At 51.9% G+C, this 17,774-nt stretch overlaps 5 protein-coding genes across 5 annotated transcripts; 1 reads left to right on the top strand and 4 right to left on the bottom strand.

The window, feature by feature from the left end:
- Positions 1-1,022: 1,022 nt before the first annotated feature.
- CONPUDRAFT_75285 (uncharacterized protein) lies at positions 1,023-2,365 on the bottom strand (the record flags this gene model as incomplete). Its single annotated transcript, XM_007772992.1, has 7 exons — positions 1,023-1,264; positions 1,719-1,734; positions 1,778-1,809; positions 1,863-1,873; positions 2,133-2,167; positions 2,212-2,231; positions 2,287-2,365. The coding sequence occupies 7 exons, from the start codon at positions 2,363-2,365 to the stop codon at positions 1,023-1,025; spliced, it is 435 nt and encodes a 144-aa protein (XP_007771182.1).
- A 2,793-nt stretch (positions 2,366-5,158) lies between these two features.
- On the bottom strand, positions 5,159-7,161 carry CONPUDRAFT_156631 (uncharacterized protein; the record flags this gene model as incomplete). The annotated part of the gene is made up of 6 exons (XM_007773467.1): positions 5,159-5,413; positions 5,491-6,135; positions 6,205-6,330; positions 6,381-6,644; positions 6,693-7,049; positions 7,102-7,161. 6 exons carry the CDS (start codon positions 7,159-7,161, stop codon positions 5,159-5,161), a joined length of 1,707 nt encoding a protein of 568 aa, XP_007771657.1.
- A 1,801-nt stretch (positions 7,162-8,962) lies between these two features.
- On the bottom strand, positions 8,963-11,666 carry CONPUDRAFT_156630 (uncharacterized protein; the record flags this gene model as incomplete). The annotated part of the gene is made up of 6 exons (XM_007773466.1): positions 8,963-9,760; positions 9,835-10,028; positions 10,085-10,331; positions 10,390-10,819; positions 10,889-11,073; positions 11,211-11,666. The coding sequence occupies 6 exons, from the start codon at positions 11,664-11,666 to the stop codon at positions 8,963-8,965; spliced, it is 2,310 nt and encodes a 769-aa protein (XP_007771656.1).
- Positions 11,667-11,697: 31 nt separating this feature from the next.
- On the top strand, positions 11,698-12,191 carry CONPUDRAFT_156629 (uncharacterized protein; the record flags this gene model as incomplete). The annotated part of the gene is made up of 2 exons (XM_007773465.1): positions 11,698-11,817; positions 11,940-12,191. 2 exons carry the CDS (start codon positions 11,698-11,700, stop codon positions 12,189-12,191), a joined length of 372 nt encoding a protein of 123 aa, XP_007771655.1.
- A 1,154-nt stretch (positions 12,192-13,345) lies between these two features.
- Positions 13,346-17,477, bottom strand: CONPUDRAFT_156628 (uncharacterized protein; the record flags this gene model as incomplete). The annotated part of the gene is made up of 13 exons (XM_007773464.1): positions 13,346-13,798; positions 13,847-14,185; positions 14,244-14,456; positions 14,791-14,836; positions 14,895-15,046; positions 15,103-15,313; positions 15,366-15,568; positions 15,624-15,806; positions 15,871-16,089; positions 16,142-16,986; positions 17,038-17,112; positions 17,172-17,234; positions 17,285-17,477. 13 exons carry the CDS (start codon positions 17,475-17,477, stop codon positions 13,346-13,348), a joined length of 3,195 nt encoding a protein of 1,064 aa, XP_007771654.1.
- Positions 17,478-17,774: the final 297 nt, after the last annotated feature.

Here is a 17,774-nt window from a genome sequence, read left to right as displayed (position 1 = left end):
TAATAACCTCTGCCGCTTTTGGACCGTTCAATAACCTCTGCCGCTTTTGGTGCATTTAATAATCTCTGCCGCTCTCTATGTAATTGATATTCTCTACCACATTCCATGTAACTAACAATCCCTGCTGCTTTCTGTGTATTTAATAACCTCTGCCGCTTTCTGGTTGTTTAATAATGTCTGCCGCTTTCAGTGTATTTGATAACCTCTGCCGCTTTTTGCCAATTTAATAAACTCTGCTGCTTTTTCATGTATCATATAATCTGCAGCTTTTTGAGTGTCTAATATGAGCTGATACCTTCCTGAAACCTCAATACAGTCTACCATGCAATATTATGTGCTGCCTGCCGCTCTGCCGGCCTGCCGCTCTGCCGCTCTGCCGCTTTTTCGGCATTCAATATCATATACCAATTGCTTGAGAGTGAGATAACACCTACAGCCTTGACTAATATTATCTGTTGTATAATGCCACTTGCAATTTACCTGCCGGAGTCCTGCCGGACCCTGTCATACTCTGCCGGACTTGGTCTGCCGCCCATGTAAGCGACAACATCCAGTCGGCCGATACAACTTCATTCAAATGTTCATACTTTATTGATTCATACACTACTATAGAGTATGTATTGGCTGATTTAAAAGTACTTGAACGTCGGCCGACGCCACAACATCACTGTTAATTTCATGTACCTACTATATTTGTATTGTACACTATACTACATATACTTGTCGGCCGATGCGAGATTGCTCGACCCCCGGCCGACGTCCGCTGGGTCGACATTCTCGGACTCATAACACGTCCGCTACGTCGAGGTTCTCGCCGTTTTTTACCTGCAGGCACTGTGTGTAAGGCTCTGAAGGAGAAACAAAGAAGGAATGTTAGAGTCAGCATGATAAATATATGGAACCATTGTCTGACCAGAGTGGTGACGCTGTTGGATATTGTTGCCAAGGTTCCAAATATGAGAACTCTGACAAATAATAGGCCCTGTTAAACATTTTGTCGAAGAAGAGAAAAGGAGGATATCCTACAATCCGAAGTACACCAAATGGTGTTGAACAAGAAGGTCCATGATTCCGCCTAGCCCTATCGCTGGGCTCTGCTTTTGCTTTTCCCGTAGTTGCCAAAAGTATCGAAACATGACCATTGCAAGTAAGATGGCGTCAAATGCCAAAGAAACGCCGTTATTGACGGGATTCACCCAGGTAAGGGGCGCAGTGGGCGGGTGGATCCAGCACTCTGGGATTCCTATCACGATACCCTCCGTACCTAAGGACAGCGTTTGAGATTATCAAGAGCATGAATCAAAAGTAAACTTCTCGGACATACTAGTGAAACCATAAGGTGCCACGGCTTCGACTACGTTTTCTGCAACACAAGTTGCTTGTGTGATCACAAAAGTGATGGAAAGTACAAGTGTAAATCTCCTAGTATTCTCATACAGTGCACAAACACGAGCGGTCATGACTCCTGCGGAGGAATGATCTTTGTTAGCGTAGCCCAGATACTTGGATTTTGATCGTTAACCCTGAAGAACCAGTAACAGAAACGTTGGTAAAGCCCCCTCTTCTAGTATGTATGCTGCGAAACCTTGTATCATTCTTGAGACCGTAAGTTGCAAGTGTCGAGTATATGAGTTGCTTACAACTTTGATGCAAACCACCGAATCAGGCGCATCTCCTTCAAATCACGTCGCCGCTTTCTAAAGAGAACAATTACTCACATCTATGTGGATGAAGCTGATCGTTTGATTCAAAAGAGTATTATGTAATTATAATATACCTTGTCGGGCAGCAATACAGACACATCGGACACTTTGAAATCCTTCAATCACTCTTTTCGTATAACAAGGAGCTATATAACTTACCAATTTTCGACCTATCAAGTACAATGAGTTTGCTAAAAGAAAAAAGAATGTCCAAATTCCTTACATGCTGTACCCGATCAATCCTATGTAACGGAGCTAATAGGTTGAATCATGAGATCCTGTAATCATGTCGTAAGTATTGAAGTTCATGGAAACCAACCGAAGCATAGCAGTATGTCATCACGGAGGACTTTTGTTTCTATACGTTGTATTTATAGTTGGACGTAAGAAAATGGACATTCACTTGTTGAACCAATCTTAAGCACGTACCCAAATGAGTTCGACCTTAGCATTGGCATATACAACTACATGTCAATTCATTCTTGCTGGCATATAGAGGTGTACTCACCTCTCGATCTATTCGCAAAGCTAGAGAAGGATGTTAGTCGTCAGTGTCTACATTACAAGGCAATCATTTACGTACCATAATCATAAATGATCAGAGTAGAAAGTGCCACTGAAATGCAGGCTTGTCTGAGAAAAAGAGACGATCCATCAATCATGGTTTGATGCTTACCCCCCAAATAAGCAAAGGTACGAGATTGCACGAGTTCTGGTATTAAATCAGAGGAATTAGAGACAAAAGTCATAGTGAATATGCTGCTGGATTGACGGGACGCTTGAGGGAACCAGTTGGTGGATGCAACAGATCTCTTTATATGTCATGATACATAGCAGTGCATGACATTTCCTCACATGCTGCGGATAGGCAGACACAATGATCGCCGGAATAAACAATCCCCCAATAGTGATGATGCCTGAAACTATCTGTCCATTCATCACGGCATACTTGATTAGCGGATGCTTTCAGTCTGAGGCTAGGTATCAGCGTGTTCCTGTTCCTGGCTGAGTTTTGGATGATGGAGTCACATCGCGACTCCTTAGGCCTTAGTTCCTGTGGTTCACGGAAGAAATAATGCGCGTCTTTTTTTCCCATTCCCAAAGAAAGCAGTTCCATCATCTACTTTAAACAGAGTCATACATCTGCCAAGTTTGTATCAATGTCGCAAAGTCTATTAGCGGTTGCAACGAGTACAATTTGTTCCAATCAGCCCCAGCCTTATCGACAACATAATATACTCTGCAGCAACCGACAACCCCAGCATCGTCGGTACCGCATTCATCTTTTCCTGACCTTGTGGCGATGGAATCCCTATGTTCCTAGATGGTCTGGGGTGAAAGACGCAACAACGGAGTCCTGGAAAGCCGTGCTGACGCTCGGACTCAGTTCGAGGTGGAGACCGATATCATCAAATACCCCAATCTTGCTTGAGATGATCACGTTGCTTAGGTATCGAAATTAGTGTATCACGGTATACAGACTGTACACGAGTACCAAGATGACGCCTAGATAGGGTATGAGAGACGCCGCTGATTGCTTCAACCCGGTATACGTCCTGTATGATCAAGTAATATGTAAGGTGGGTTGATGGACACAGTGGTGGAGGACAGTACCAACCCTGTACACAAAATCCCTTGATCAAGAAACCACCGTGCCGGTATAAAGAAACTCCACCTGCGACTGAGATAAGCACTGTCGCTGACTCTGGACCATCTTCAGATATTGAACGTCCTGAGCGACTGGGTGGCAGAGCACGATGGCTTCACACGACCATCACGGAGGCGCCTTGCCTCACAAACAGCGATCAAAGTTGACTATATCACCTCCGCCAAGCATGTCTTTGCATCACCGGAAACACGCGTAAAACCTGTGTATAAGGGACTGGCCTGATGGGGTTGTTGCAAAGTTCCAGGTCTTCTAGGGGCGTGAACTTAGTCAAAATAAAAAGGCTGGGCTGGAGGCGCTTCACTGCCACGGGCGCTGAGGTACCAAAGGCTGGGCGCTCTAATGTTATCAAGAACGGCAATTAGATGCAGGTTATGCCCAACGTAATGTTGAGTGGACGAGTCCTAGAGATCCAGGAATGTCACAAGTACTTCAGTTCCGGAGTGCATGAAAAGGTTGATGGTCTCTCCGTCCAGACCCAGCGAAGTCAGGTTTGCGACAGTGGCTATAAGATGATGAAATACATCGTGCGTGAGATACAAATGTGAGTTCAAAGTATTGAGCCCCAAACCCAACGAGGTCAAGCTTGGAAAGGAGTAGACGACCCTGGGCCGCCCTTATTCCGTAGCGAGATACTGTGAAGGTCAAGATAGGTACCTTTGCTCACTAGCAGCTGTAACAAAATCGAGACACTTCGAAAAATGGGTAGCGCATGCACAGGCAAGCGTGAATCTTCAATTACGTCAAACCATTATAGTTGTGATGGTTGAACGTCTCGAAGATTTTCTTGGATATGGGAGGAGATATCCTGTTGACCGAGACGACGCTGATGCAATGCGAATGCTACAAAAGAGGTTGTATACGGAGTAGGAGCTTCAACTTTCCTAGCTTAGATGAGTGACACTCGATCCGCTGTCCGTGATGTGCACTTCCGGCTACTCACAAACAGACAAAGGTCACGGTGGCGGTCTAGGTTAATGAAGCCGGGACACTGTTCGATGAATATGCAGGAGAGGAGACTTGGAGTGTACAGTGTTACATAATTCCAGTGCTTATAGACCGAGGTAGTACAGCGCTATAAATGGCGAGATCTAGTGTCTGGTGAGCTTGAACGTTCTGAACGTTCTTAAAGATAAGCCTTGACTCCTATACTGGAAGGTCCTTGATACCGGTGTGCGTGCGTTCCACGAGAGAACTCGAACTTTATTGGCTCACTAAGAGGATTAGCATGTCAATCAAAACGAACTCTTCAGTAGAAAACACCATGAATTGCAGCAAAACTCTTGGAGAATGGTAGCAGGGACGGCTGTGGAGGTTTGCCATGTGCCAGTGCGCTGATGTCGCAAAGTCTAAAAATGGGTTGGGATCGGTTACAATCGGTTGCAATGACTATCTGACCCATTCGGACTGCGATGATGTTCCAATTGACACGGGTGATTGCAATCACGGCCCAGGCACCTTGTGACTAAGCATCCCCTGATTGGACCCTAGCTGCGATAGGAGAGCGTGTGACTGAAACGATATTACACTCAGCTGGCAAGCACATTGCAACGTAAGCTGCAATTAGATTACAATGGAAGTTGTGTGGCCTCAACTAAACTACAGGTGGAGTGAGCTGACCGTAATCGTATTGCAGCCAGAGTCTAATAGTGATGCAATCAAATTTGAACCTCCTTGGGTTGTCAGACATATGGTTGTAAGCTCATGAAAGTCATAAATTCAATGCGCTAAGAGTAAAGACGACAGAAACACGTTATATGAAGAATAGAGGCGTGAAAGGCATGGTGATTCAACGACGACCTCCCCTCTTAACCGTCTGCAGACGCGTTCTCGTAGCTGGCACCATTTCGGCAGGCTCTTCGTTGATTGCCGCCGGGTCAGCCTGTTGGCCCCTCTTCCTTCCGTTACCCTTCCTCTTCGCACCAGTTGCTACTTGAGTGGCAGCAACGTCATTGGTATCGGGCGTGGAGCCAGAGGCGTTGGCGGCCGCAGCGTGAGGAGGGCTAGCCAACAGGATGGGAGCAGCGACCGCCGGGGGTGGAACCTGAAGGCCAACAGCAGTGACAAGGCCGCTGGGGATGGGCGTGGAAATGGAGCCGCCGGTGGGGATCTGAACCGAACCGGGGTTGACAGGGGCAGGAGCAGGGATGCCAGCTTGAAAGGCGCGATGGGCGAGGAGATGGAGCCGCCAGTGGGGATCCGAACAAAGGCAGAGGCGGGCGCAGCTGCAGCCGCGGGAGCTTGCACAGCCACAAGAGCGGGGGCAGCAGTTGTGGTAGGAGTGGTAACAGCCGCAGGCGCAAGGACAGGCACCAGAGCGGGGGCCACAGCTGGGACAGGAGTAGAAACAACCGCGGGAGCAGCGGCAGGCCGCACAGGGGAGGAGGTGACGGCTGGCTCGGGCGCCAAAGCGGGGGTGACAACCTGAACGGGCTCAGGAGCCGAGGTGGCCGCAGGGGCAGGAGCGACAGGAGCAGGGGCAGCGTCCTCGTCATCGGAGAGCTCCATGTCATCCATGTTGAGGTTCGCAAGAGCGTTGTCAATATCAATTGACTCGAGGCTCTGGCTAGTTGAGTTGTTGTTGAGGGATCCAGTGCCGAAGATGAATGCGTTGGCATGCCTGATCTGACGTTGAATATACGGCTTTGACCAATTACGGACAAGATGGGACTTGATGCGGTAGTGGAGCTTGGGCCATTCATACTCGGTGTAGTCAGATGTGCCGTCGTAATAGAATTTCTGGGAAGGACAAATTGTCTGAACAGCCTAGCTCCAGTTGTGTTAGTATCCTCGCCATGAGTAGCGGCAAAAATAACCGCAAACAGAAGCACGTACCTTGACCATCGCATTAGCCCAAAAGCCCGGGCTAACTTCAACTATGTTCCAACGTGACACACTGTTATTCGCACCAGGTCCTTCATGGGCAAGGCTCCTTGGCCCGCAGATCATGACCTTCGCGATCTAGAGTATTGGTTAGTCATAATTTGCGTAGTAGTGACAATGAGCTTTACCCTCGCAAACAGCTCCCAGTTTCCGCCGAGGTACCGAAGGTCACCCACCCGGCCCTCAGGAAAGAGGATGTTCGGAAGCTCCGGAATGACGGTCGGATTCTCAGGGTCAATACCGAGGAGAGCATAGAGATCCGGATGCGACCTGTTGGCCCTTGCATTGCGGACAATGTGGATGGGTATGTTGTAGCTGACAAAAATCTCGTCAATGACACTGCGGACCTTGAGGAGCTGGTCCGACTGCGCAGACCAGAGCTCCTTCCGAACCTATTGAGGGGATAAGCTAATGGACTTTGAGATGTTGAACCGACTCACCAGGCGCACGAATGCGGGGTCATTAAAGAGTGCATGCACAGCCTCAACAAATGCGCGATATAACTCCTCAACCAAGGCACTATCCTCCGTCGCAGAAGTAGTGTATCGTGAGGAGGACATGGGATCGACAGGGTCAACGGGCCGGGGTTCGTTGAAAGCGGCCTGGCAAAGGTACATCTCGTCCATGGTCCCGTACTTCCGAGCCGAGATGGCAATGGACTCCATGTGTGAAAGGATCTTTTCCGAGATAGCCTTACCCCTACCGCCGCTGGCCTTCGCAAGAAGAAGGTTGATCTTGGCCGCCTGGTCACGTGTTGCATCGAGTAGTTCCTGCTTCTGGAGCTGAAGCTGTCGGACCTGTGTGCAAGGTCAAAAGGCGCAGTGGAGAATGGAGGCGACAACAACTCACCTCATTAGAGGCAGAGCTTTGAGAACTAGTCTCATTGTTGGTGCTAGAATAATGGGCCATGGTGATGTCTGAGAGAGAGAGAGAGAGAGACGTGAGTTTCGAGTGGAAAGGTAAGCTAGAGGGCTTGCCTGGGTCGTCGCAAACATCTTGAGCGAGTTTTTATGGTGTAGTGGAAGGTTCACCGGCCCGGACAGAGCCAAAGGGTCCTCAGCTAGCTTGAACCTGCGTAGCAGGCGAATCCAACTATCTGTCACACGATTAGCGGCCTACACATTGCAAGAAGCTAAGGAAGTATGCTCACCTGCATGTAGGAAGGTGTTATTTTACGTGTTGGTAGCACGCAGCTTACACTTTGAGAAGACATGGCTTTGGTCGCCGCAGCATCGTGGTGGAAAGAAAAAAAGGACGGTTGCAACAAAGCGGAAGTTGAATTCCAGCCAAACGGCAACCGTCCTGGCACGTGATCTGCTAATCCGCATTTTTTTTCGCTAAGTCCCTCGCAGATGTCTGCATGCACACAATAGAAACCAGACTTGGGAGGCCACAGCCTTATCCGGGTACCAATCTCCACGGAATTTGCGGTGAATAGTATCTAAGCAAACCTACAACATACGGATCAGATAGGACTACCATGCGGATGCCAATTTATCTGTATTAATACACGCATGAACATGTCTGGCAAGAAGATACTGCAAGGGCAATGCGGTGGACTGTAAAGTGCGATATGAACGGCAAATACAGTGAACTCCCATACATGAGGAGAGCAGCTCAGATAATGACGTTAAAATACGAGAACAGGCAGATCTTGCTGAGCAAGAATCACAAAGATACAAGTGAGACAACCGAGGATATGTCCAAGGTCCGAGATGCTGGGGAGCATGTGAGATCGTAAGGATGTGCATCATAGACATACCGCATCTGCGTGCACAGCAATACTCCGTCCTGCTCCCTTTCCCTCTCACGGAGTTCCCTCTCCCTGTCGCGGCAATCTCGCCGTCACACTGGCGCACAGCCCCGCATGCATCATACACTGCGTGCTGAGCATATCTGGCTGCGCATGACACCTCAGCGTGGGCCACGTTGTAGTCATGTTGTATCGCGTAGAGGTGGGTAGCCGTGCCGCTCGGCGCACTGACGGGGGTAACCTGCAGTGCCAGTCGAGTAGAAAGAGGATGAAAGGCACAGAGAGACACGGTGCGCAGCATCCAGTTTGGCAGCTATGCCTGCGTGCGAGTAGGTGAGCGGTGAGGACATATGCAATTGACGTTGGAACGCACCGTGCCTCATCTCATTACCTCCCGGTCTTGGTGCCTTATGCACCTTCGACAGGTGTCTTAGTAGCTAATGATGAACCGGGAGCCTGGGTTCATGATCAACATGTTTGAAAGTTGTGGTGATAGAAGATTGAAACGAGGAAACGCTAAACAAATGCGATGCGGCGCAGCACATGATTAGCACATTATTAGACTTGAGCAAGTGGATCCCTTGTGGCGGCGACGAGACAGGGCTGGGCAGGCGACAACGATGTTGTGGGCCGAGAGGGCCTCGAGCAGAAGCCATGGATACGGAGGCAAAGGGCAAAGTCGAGCTACGCATGAGATATTGGGCACCGAGTCCGCCTCGTTCGTGCCCGAGCGCGAGTGCCGGCTCTCCCTGTACGACCCGTAAGACCCGTACAAGCCGGGCGTGGAGCTGCTATACACCCCGCCACCGCCGTTCCCCCGTCCTTGGGCCCGCTCGGGATCAAGGGTGTGTGCCAAATCTTCTCACGATCGCCGTGCCACTCCACCTACACCTTATACATGTGCTTCCAGTCTCCGGACGGGTGGTAGTGCTTGTTATAGAAGCTCGACGTGGGCTGCTATGTCGCGGTCCCAGGCGTGTTCGAGCGCGAGACAATCGAGCCCGGGCGCTGGAGCGGCTCGATGAACCCGTCGGACAAGAAGGAAGAAGACGTCGACGTGGGCGTGGGTGTGGGCGTCGTGTCGAGGAGCTCGTGCAGCTGCACGCAGCTCGCTCTCCTGCTGCTGCCCCACGCCCTGACCGCGATCCTGACCTTTTGATCGTATGTCACATACCCAGCAAGCGGCGTCTCCGGCGGCAGGAGCGAGAATGGAATCGAGTCCGTGGGCGGCAGCGACGTCCGTGGCGACGGCGGCGGAAGCACAAAGCTCGTCGGGAGAATCGACTCGCGGCGCTTGGGCAGCTCGAATGCTGGTGCGCCCAGCCCGAGTGCTCCCGCTCCAGCACCTGCTCCTGTGCCTACTCCCTCCACGCCCGCGCTCGCGAAAGCGGCTGCAGAGATGGTCTCGGGAATGACCTCCGTCTCATACGCCGGTTCGTGTCTGCTACTGATGCTAGCATTGGCATGGGTGTTGAACGCCGCAGACAAGCGCCGCCCCACAGTCCTCTTGCTGCCCCGCGTGCCCAGTCCGGGCTCAGCCTTGGCCTTGGCCACTCTGACGGCAATAGCGGGGGGCTTGTACTTGCGCGGGGGGCTCTTGGCGTGTGGAGACGCCAGCGCGGGTTTGGGGACGGGGGCGTGGCGACGCGATGTGCTCGCTGCGGGTGCGAGAGCGGGTGCGGGTTGCGGAGGAGGGGAGAGCATCTGGTCGGCTTGGAACGAGCGTTTTTCGTTGCGTAGTCTGATGCGGTCGGCCTGCAAGCGCGGGTTGGAGGGTGTGAGTGGACTTTGAAGCGATCGAGTGGATGCGAGAGATAGATAGAGCCTACCTCAAATGCAGCCTTCTCCTTCGCGAGCTTCCGACGCTCCTCCTCGATCTGAACGCGCAGGCTCGCGAGCTCCTCTCGCGCCTCGTCTGCGCCGGCGTTGATGTCCCCGTCATGCTGGACTTGTTGCGCGCTGAGCTGCTCGTACAGCTCCTGCGTCTCCACTGCTTGTGCCTGGTGGAGCTTTCTTGTCTCGTCTGAGAATTCGTTAGTAAAATTAACTGCGTAGTGTCTTCATTAAATGAGAGCGCACCTAGCTCGGCTTGCAATGAATCAATGATGCCTTGTAAGCGTTCAGCTTCGAAGTTGGCCTTGGGCAACAGTTGTTCCTCGCCAGATTTGCTGGATTTCATGGACCGCGTTGCCAGTTCGCCGTTGGCCAGCCGTTCGGGGAGATAGGCAAGGGTATCCTCGAGCGCAGTGAACATAGCCGCGAACCTGTCGTTCGCAGCACCGACAGGCGCAATCGGGAATAGTTCGACCGATGTAAGAGGCTGAGGCTTTGAGACGCATATCAGCACCTCCCTTGTAAACATAAATCAGAGACCACACGCCCACCTCTTCCTCAGCATCACAAGTCAGGCTCCTCGCATTCCACACCACCCTCTGCAGCTCATTCGCAGACGAGATCACCAGCCGCCTCAGCCGCCCGTTCTCCTCATATAACTGCGCCCGCGCCTGCTCCGCCTGCTCGAGCGCCTCCTCGTCCACCGTCCGCCCCTGCCACAGCACCTCCGAGCCGGTGACGACGTCCGCGTTCGTGCCGCGGATCGTCATGCCGCTGGCGGCGCCCGAGGCCGAGAGCTTGGACTGGGCCTCGGCGAGCTTGGTCCACTTCTCGGTCATGCGCTCGACGTCGCGCTCTTTCTTCTTGAGCTCGCTGGTGTGGCTCGCGCGCAGGGCCTGTATGGAGGTGCGTGTGCGCTGGAGCTTGGCGGTGGTGTGTTTGTGTGCGGATTCGGCGGTGTGTAGGGTGCGTGTCGTTGTGCTGGATGAGGTAGCTGTCAGCATCCTTCCTAGGAGAGTGAATGAAAGGGTGCGGAAGGAAGGAACTCACGCGAGACGGGACTTGTGGACGTTCATCTCGCGCTCTGCGTTGGCTGCCTGCTCCTTGGCAGAGCGGTGCATGGACGTGAGGCGTTCATGGTCGTATGTCAGAGTCCTTAGCTTCGTTGAGAGGTCCTCTGCTCGTGATATGTCGTTCTGCACCCCGAATTCAACACCGAACGCAACACCTGAAAGCTAGGGCACGCACCACTCGTTGGCCAAGCATGGCCAACAGACATATCCTCCCCCTTGGGCCACGATAGCAGCGACGTCCGACCGAAGAGCCAAGGTCGTGGGCAGGGTGCGGAGCAGCAGCAAGAGAAGCGGCGCACCGCGCAGCTGCACAAGCTCCTCGACACAACGCCCACGCCTGCGCCCACGCCCGCGCCCACGTTGTCCTCCTTGTCCGACCGGTTCATCGAGCCGCTCCAGCGCCCGGGCTCGACCGTCTTGCACTTGAACACGCCCGGGACCGTGACGTGGGCGGACGCCGTTGCCGACTTTGACACCGGCTCGTCCTGGACGTACAAGTCGCGCCCGCGGAGCGGCAGCCACCGCACGAGCAAGACCTCGCTAGTGTCTTCCTCCCCCCGGATCATGGTGGTGACGCGGCACGAACGAGTGGGAGAGTGGGTAGACGACAGCGCTGTTCCTGCCGCGGGGCCCATCCAGATCGTCCCTGTCGGTTTCGTTGTTGGTTTATGTATGGCCTTCATCATGCCTTCATCGCTGTAGTCGGCCTCTGCTGCTGCCGCGAACGGCTGCATCGAGGACAGGAGAGTGGGCATGTTCTCCGGGAGAGGGGAGAGGCCGAAGATGATGTCCTCCCAGGCTTCTATCGAAGCTGCACTTGGTCCTGAAATCGTCTTTCTCGTTGTCGTCGCTGAATTCTGGATCCTCAGTAGGGTAGAACTTGGCCTCCGTGCCTTGCTCAGCTCTGTACGCAGCTTGCGACACTAGTAGACAGCAGCATCGTACTAGAATGACGCAGAGAGGTCGGATAGGGGGATAGCGGAAACAGCCTGGCATAGATTACTTGGCTATGTGTGCTGCGATCACAGGGACACGAGGGTGTTAGCGTTCGCTTCATGATGGACGTGTTCAGCTCAAGACTCACGCTTTCCACCGAGCATCGAGAGCTGCGTGATGGTCCCTCAGACTCTTCTCCACAAACACTGCCTGCTCGTTCTCGCGCCTGCTCCTCCGCTACACATCCTTTGGCGCGCAATGAAGTCGAGGGCCAGGTGGACAACCTGCTGCATTATGTTGGCGAGGGCCGCGATGTACGTAACCTTCAGTCTCAGTGCAACTGAGGGCGGCGATCTGGGGCGCCCAGTGCTTGTTTTGCGAGACATGTTGCGTCCTACCGGAGGGGCTGCTCGTGCTTGATGCTCGCCTTGCACAACATGGTCATAAGACCGTCTTCATCCCCGCAACGTTGAGCGTAAGCTGCAACGCCAGCGGCTTTATCGTAGAACGAGTGTATCACCCACGCCTACGCCCCTGTGTTGCCCCAACATACGACCTCCAGCCCTCGCAGCCCATTCGTCCGTCATCTCTACGTCAGATCCGTACTGCTCGCGAGCACTCTCCAAAGCACTTCACCAGGGACAGGTCGCTGCTGCACAGGTGGCTTGGTGGGCAGGTGCAGATGGTTGAAGGAAGAGGATGTGGAGAGCAAGCTCGAGTGGGAGCTCTACGAGAAAGTTGAGGAGCGATGGTGATGGAGACAAAGAGAAACTCGGAGGGATACAGTTGGTGGGGATGTCGGCATTTTTCTGGATGATCTTGAGGGCATGATCAGACAAGGAACTGTACATGGACATGACATCAGTGTGCTAGAGGGCGATTGGGGAGGCATAGTGTTGCAGCCGCGCTCGTGGATGTGAGCGATCACTGGAATGTATGCTGTGCCGCAAAGCTCAAGGGACGTGGACACGGAGATGTTGGGCTTGTTGGTGAGGAAAGAGAGGACAAAAACAGGAGACCCGATTTGTGCGACTGCGGACTGAGGAGGACAATGACGAAGCACCGCAGTGCTCCCCATCGCATATATGCCATGTACTGCAACTGAGTACTGAAGCTGAAGCTTGAAGCTTGAACTACTGAGTACCGAGCGTGGGACGAGGCATATGATGAATTGGACGCTACTGTGTGCACGTCATTTGGCCACAATACAAATCAAGTACTAGCACAAGTCGAAAATACTGTAACGTCGTTATCCAGAACCTTGAATATAGCCAATGATACTAGGAACTTGCATAAATCTTAACTACACTTTGATTACAAACACAAAACTGAAGCATAAAGGAGTAGTTGGAAGGAGAGTCTGGCCGCGTGCATCGGTTTCAAGGCTTGCCTCTGATGGTGTCACATTAGGTTTGAACGAAGTACGTAGGAGATCCATGGGCAAATAATATATTAGAAGTTTCCTGTAATTATTCAAAAACACGATTCACATACCTGATTACATTGCCTTGGAGCGAATTTGCTGAACACGAAGAAACATGTCCCTATCGACTGTGTCCACTACTAGGAATTCATCGGGCTTGTCTGGGTCTGGAGCAAGTAGAGCTCCACGCTCGACGTCATGAAGGGAGATGAATGCAGCATCAGCATGGGGAGAGGCCTTGAGACGGAAGAAATTGAGATCCCTGTCTAGCTCCTTGTTTTCATCCGATGTATTCTGAGCTACTGTAAAGGGAAGGATCATGCCAATCGAAAGAGAGCTTCTACCGACTTGACACTTGAACATAAACAGGAGCCGGCCAAACATGTAAGAGCTGTCATCAAGCCGGATGATAACGCAGTCGTAGTGAGGTATCCGATAAAACATTGGGCTAACCCGGAGCAAGTCGATGGCTTGCTGCCAATCAACCTTCGATTGATAGCACACCACCAAGAGGCGGCACTCGACAATCTAAAACAAGGTTAATCCAGCTGAACTGATGATGACATAGACACCTACCTCGCTGATGCACAGCTGCGTTAAAGGCGTGGAGATAGTAACGATAGATCGAATGAAGCGGTCAAGCCTTTGGGGAAAATCGCTGAATGCGTCATCGAGCTCGTGTTGTTTCTCTACCTGGGATGGTGTCGCCTTAGAGCATTTGGAGCCAAGGCGGACACGACCTTGCTTCTCAAGTTCCATGGCTTCGCTCTCAGAAAGCGACAGCTCCGGAGACTCATCAGTGTTCAAGGCTATACCTAGTATCTCAGCCTCCTGCTGCTGTGCCCAGGCATCCGCGTCATTGAGCTCAGTACGAATCATGTCAGAGGCGACCATCCAGTGGTCAATCCTTAGTATCTGACACTGATTTTAGTAGCCATTACAAAGCAATCGACGAGGAGAGTTTGAGTCATACCTGAGCAGCAAATTCTCGGAAGTTAGTACGGAATAAATACCAGTCCTTGAGCGGGCCATGTGTTTGTTCATTTGGCTTGGTGTCGTAGTTCCGAAGCACGCCGTTGAGCATGATGCAGAGGAGAACGTGGTCACCGGCATGTAGCTTAGGAAACCCCCAGTTTTTCCCGCTTATGTCAGCGTCATCAGAGGATCGTGACTGCACGACATATTCCTGTGGGGATTGTTAGCAAGGCCACAAGTGAAAGTACAAGTTTACCTGTAGCTTCAATATGAAGGCTCGGCGGGCGTTTTCAGCCGCTGCAAGGGTTTCCTCCGTGTGAACCTCAAGGGATACCATCAGATCAAACTCAAGATATAGGCGGGCACACTGGAGTAAGAGAAATCCAAGTGGAGAAGCGCTTTTGGTGAGAACCCTATGTGCAGCAAAGACAAAGAGCTGCAATCCGTGAGGCATGAGCAAACATAAAATCACCACGCAATTGACCTGAACTTGCCTTGGAAATGTCTTCGTGAACCGTTCCGTCTGTAAATGCAACGTTCATTACCGTTGTTGGGTGTTTCAAGCCACGCCAGCGAGGGAAATCCTTGTAGCTGTGTTTGTCAGTGTCAGTATGAATACAGCATATTATAGGGCACGAGAAAAACGAACTAATCATCGATGAGGTGGGCCTTCTTGAGGATCCCAATATGAACTTGTAGCTGAGCCCCGAGATGATCCGCCCACAGGCCGATAAGGTGAACGTGAAGTCTATCATATGTGAACGCGCTATGTACATCCGCCTCAACATCCCAGAAGCAGCTCTTTGGTAAAAGTGAATCAGGAAGCATTCTACAGTCGATGCTAGCATATAACTGACCTCTACATCTCGCTGGCCCTTGTCCTTCAGAATTTTCTCTTTATCCTTCTTACGGATGGCCTCGCGTGCGTTTTTTAATGTAGACTTAGCATCCTTGGTTGTACGCAGCGGATGAACTGTTGTCAAGTCGGGGAAGAGGTTGGCTTTGGGAACAAGGCAGATGGGGCAAGGGCAGAGGCCCCAGTTGCCTCGAGTTGAAGCCATAGTACATCTGTATATTAGATTTAGTGAATGGTACATGAACATTCAGAACATACACGCACTGCTCCTCGTAGTCGGCTGAGATAATCTGAAGGAACAAGAAAAATAGCCGGATAATACCGTCAGCACACTGCAACCACAGCCCTGTTGTTTTACTCGTAGCAATGATGCGGAGGATGCGCTTGAAGGACTCATGCCAGACAACATTTTTGAAGTTGGCCCAGAGCCCCAACTTCGCTTTGCGATACTTATTATCCTCTTTAACCTCACAGATATAAGGAATGAGCTGGTCAACTGAACCAACAATAAGATACACGTACTATTGGAAGCCACCCGACAAGGTGGCCTCCGCCAACACCTGTCCCATTGCGGATTTGAACGGGTAAATTGGCGATCCGGGCAACGACTGGGTAAGCCTTTGCAGTTCCAAATGAAGAGAGCTTCGTTTTATCGGCGTAGAGGATGAAACATATAGGTTTTCCGCGTTCGTCAGGGCAACGAGACTAATGTAACAAAGATATGATACTAGTTGATAGATGTACAGACAGCAACGAAGTAATGACATACTTGACAGTTCCAGAAGAGGTCCGCAGTGAATGGCTCATCGATCACGTGAGAAAATCTCCCGCCATCAAACCTGAAGAACTTCTGCGCATCAAATATGAATTGGGGAAAGATGCGGGGATTTCGTAGCAGCTCTGTTGTCCACTCCCAGACATCACGATAATAAACGTCGAATTTTCCGTCTACAACACCATAGGTAGCGTGGACTTCTTCCTTGTGAAACTAGAAACAAATGTGAGTAAAAGCCCGAACGATACTGAATAAGTTAACGTACCTTGGCGGTCCTCTGGCTAGCAGCTTCCCATCGCAACTTCACCTCGCTGTACTTCTTGATAGACACATCCTCCTGTCGACGTCGCGCACGGTGGATGAGGTCCAGGAAACGGTTTGTTTGCTCAACTGTCATACCCGTCTCGAGAGCCAGCTCTGCGATCTCAAACTCAAGTCTGGACTCGAAGTACGGACTCCAAGGGTTCGGCAGCGGGGCATGGTCAGGATCGGGAGGTGGGTGGCGCTGGAATGAATTAGGTGCAAAGTACTCCGCCGCACGTTTACTACGAGGATGATGCTCGACTCGATAATCTCCCTCAGCAGGGAGGCGTACACCGTCGGGGAAAGGTAATGGAAGAAGAGGTTGAGTAGCAACGGACATGGAGTGGACGACTTCGGCAGGCGAAGACGCAGACTCTGGTGCTTGAAGGGGAATAGAACCGGGAGAGAAGAGGTCGGAAGCGAGGGATTCTGGAGGGAAAGGCTCAGGAGGGAGGAGTTCGGTAGCAGATAGTGCTGGGGCGAGAGCCTCCGAGTCGGAAGCATAGAGCTCAGCTTCAGGAATGACGGTAACAAGTCCAGGAGCGAGGTTGTCGGGAGCGAGAGGCTCATAAGGGAATGACTCGAGCGTGATGGACGGGGGTGCGAGGGGTGCGGGAGCGATGGCGTTAGGTGCGAGAAGCCCAGATGCGAGGATCCCAGGTGCAAAAGGCTCAGCTGCGGGGGTTGTAGAGATGGGGGGTTCAGATGCGAGGGGTTCAGATGCGAGGGGTTCTGACGCGAGAGCTACAGGGGCGAGGGTTACAGAGGGAGAGGCGGAGGCATAGGCAGACTCGGAAGGTTGATTATCTATGGAGTATTAGAAATTTTATGGAGTGAAGATGAATACGGCCAGCTTACTGTTGTGTAGAGTCGACGCCCCCGTGAGGTATTCGAGCTCGTTATCCTCCGCAGGTGGAGGAGTAGCCTGTCTGGCTATACTAGTATGTCAGCGCTGAACCGAGGAGTCGTACGTAGAGCGTGACATTACTTACAGCGAGAGGCGTCGGAAGACCTTGGCACTTTTGATGGACCTGCACGAGAGGAGAGCAAAAACTCTGCAATCTACTGTGACGCGTAAGTCGAATACCGGTGCTGGGATACTCACCTTCTTCCCGCTGCCTCTTCTGCATACGATCGATTCTCGAGAGCTTACTGCTCAATGCCACCATCTCCTCCTGCTTCCGGCACGACTCCTCGTGCTGCGTCCAACCGTTGATCTTGATGTCTGTTCCGCATTTCTCACAGAACCGCGTCTTGTCGCGGCGCTTTTGCTGTCGATTCCGTTCGAAGAGGGACATTTGAGGGCGTAATAGGTATGCAACGGGGGTACAGGGATAACGCTGGCGTTGGCGAGCGGCGCGCACGCAAGGAGGCAGCGGGATGGATGATGATTGACAGAGATCGAGGACATCTATCGATACCTCGACCTGGAAATAGCCGGCGGCAGCTGCAGTCTCGGCCCGACCGCTTCCAATTGGCCAGGGACAACTACAGTTGGCTTCAATCTCACGGCCGTGATTCCAATGCCCCATTCGGTTGTAATCAACTACACTCGCTGCTCGATCGTGGCAATTATCCGGCAATCACCTTGCAAG

The sequence above is a fragment of the Coniophora puteana genome (assembly GCF_000271625.1).
Source record: "Coniophora puteana RWD-64-598 SS2 unplaced genomic scaffold CONPUscaffold_10, whole genome shotgun sequence".
In the NCBI taxonomy this organism is placed as follows: Eukaryota; Fungi; Basidiomycota; class Agaricomycetes; order Boletales; family Coniophoraceae; genus Coniophora; species Coniophora puteana.
The sequence above is the reverse complement of the archived record's forward strand: the minus strand, read 5'-3'. Positions and strand labels throughout refer to the sequence as shown.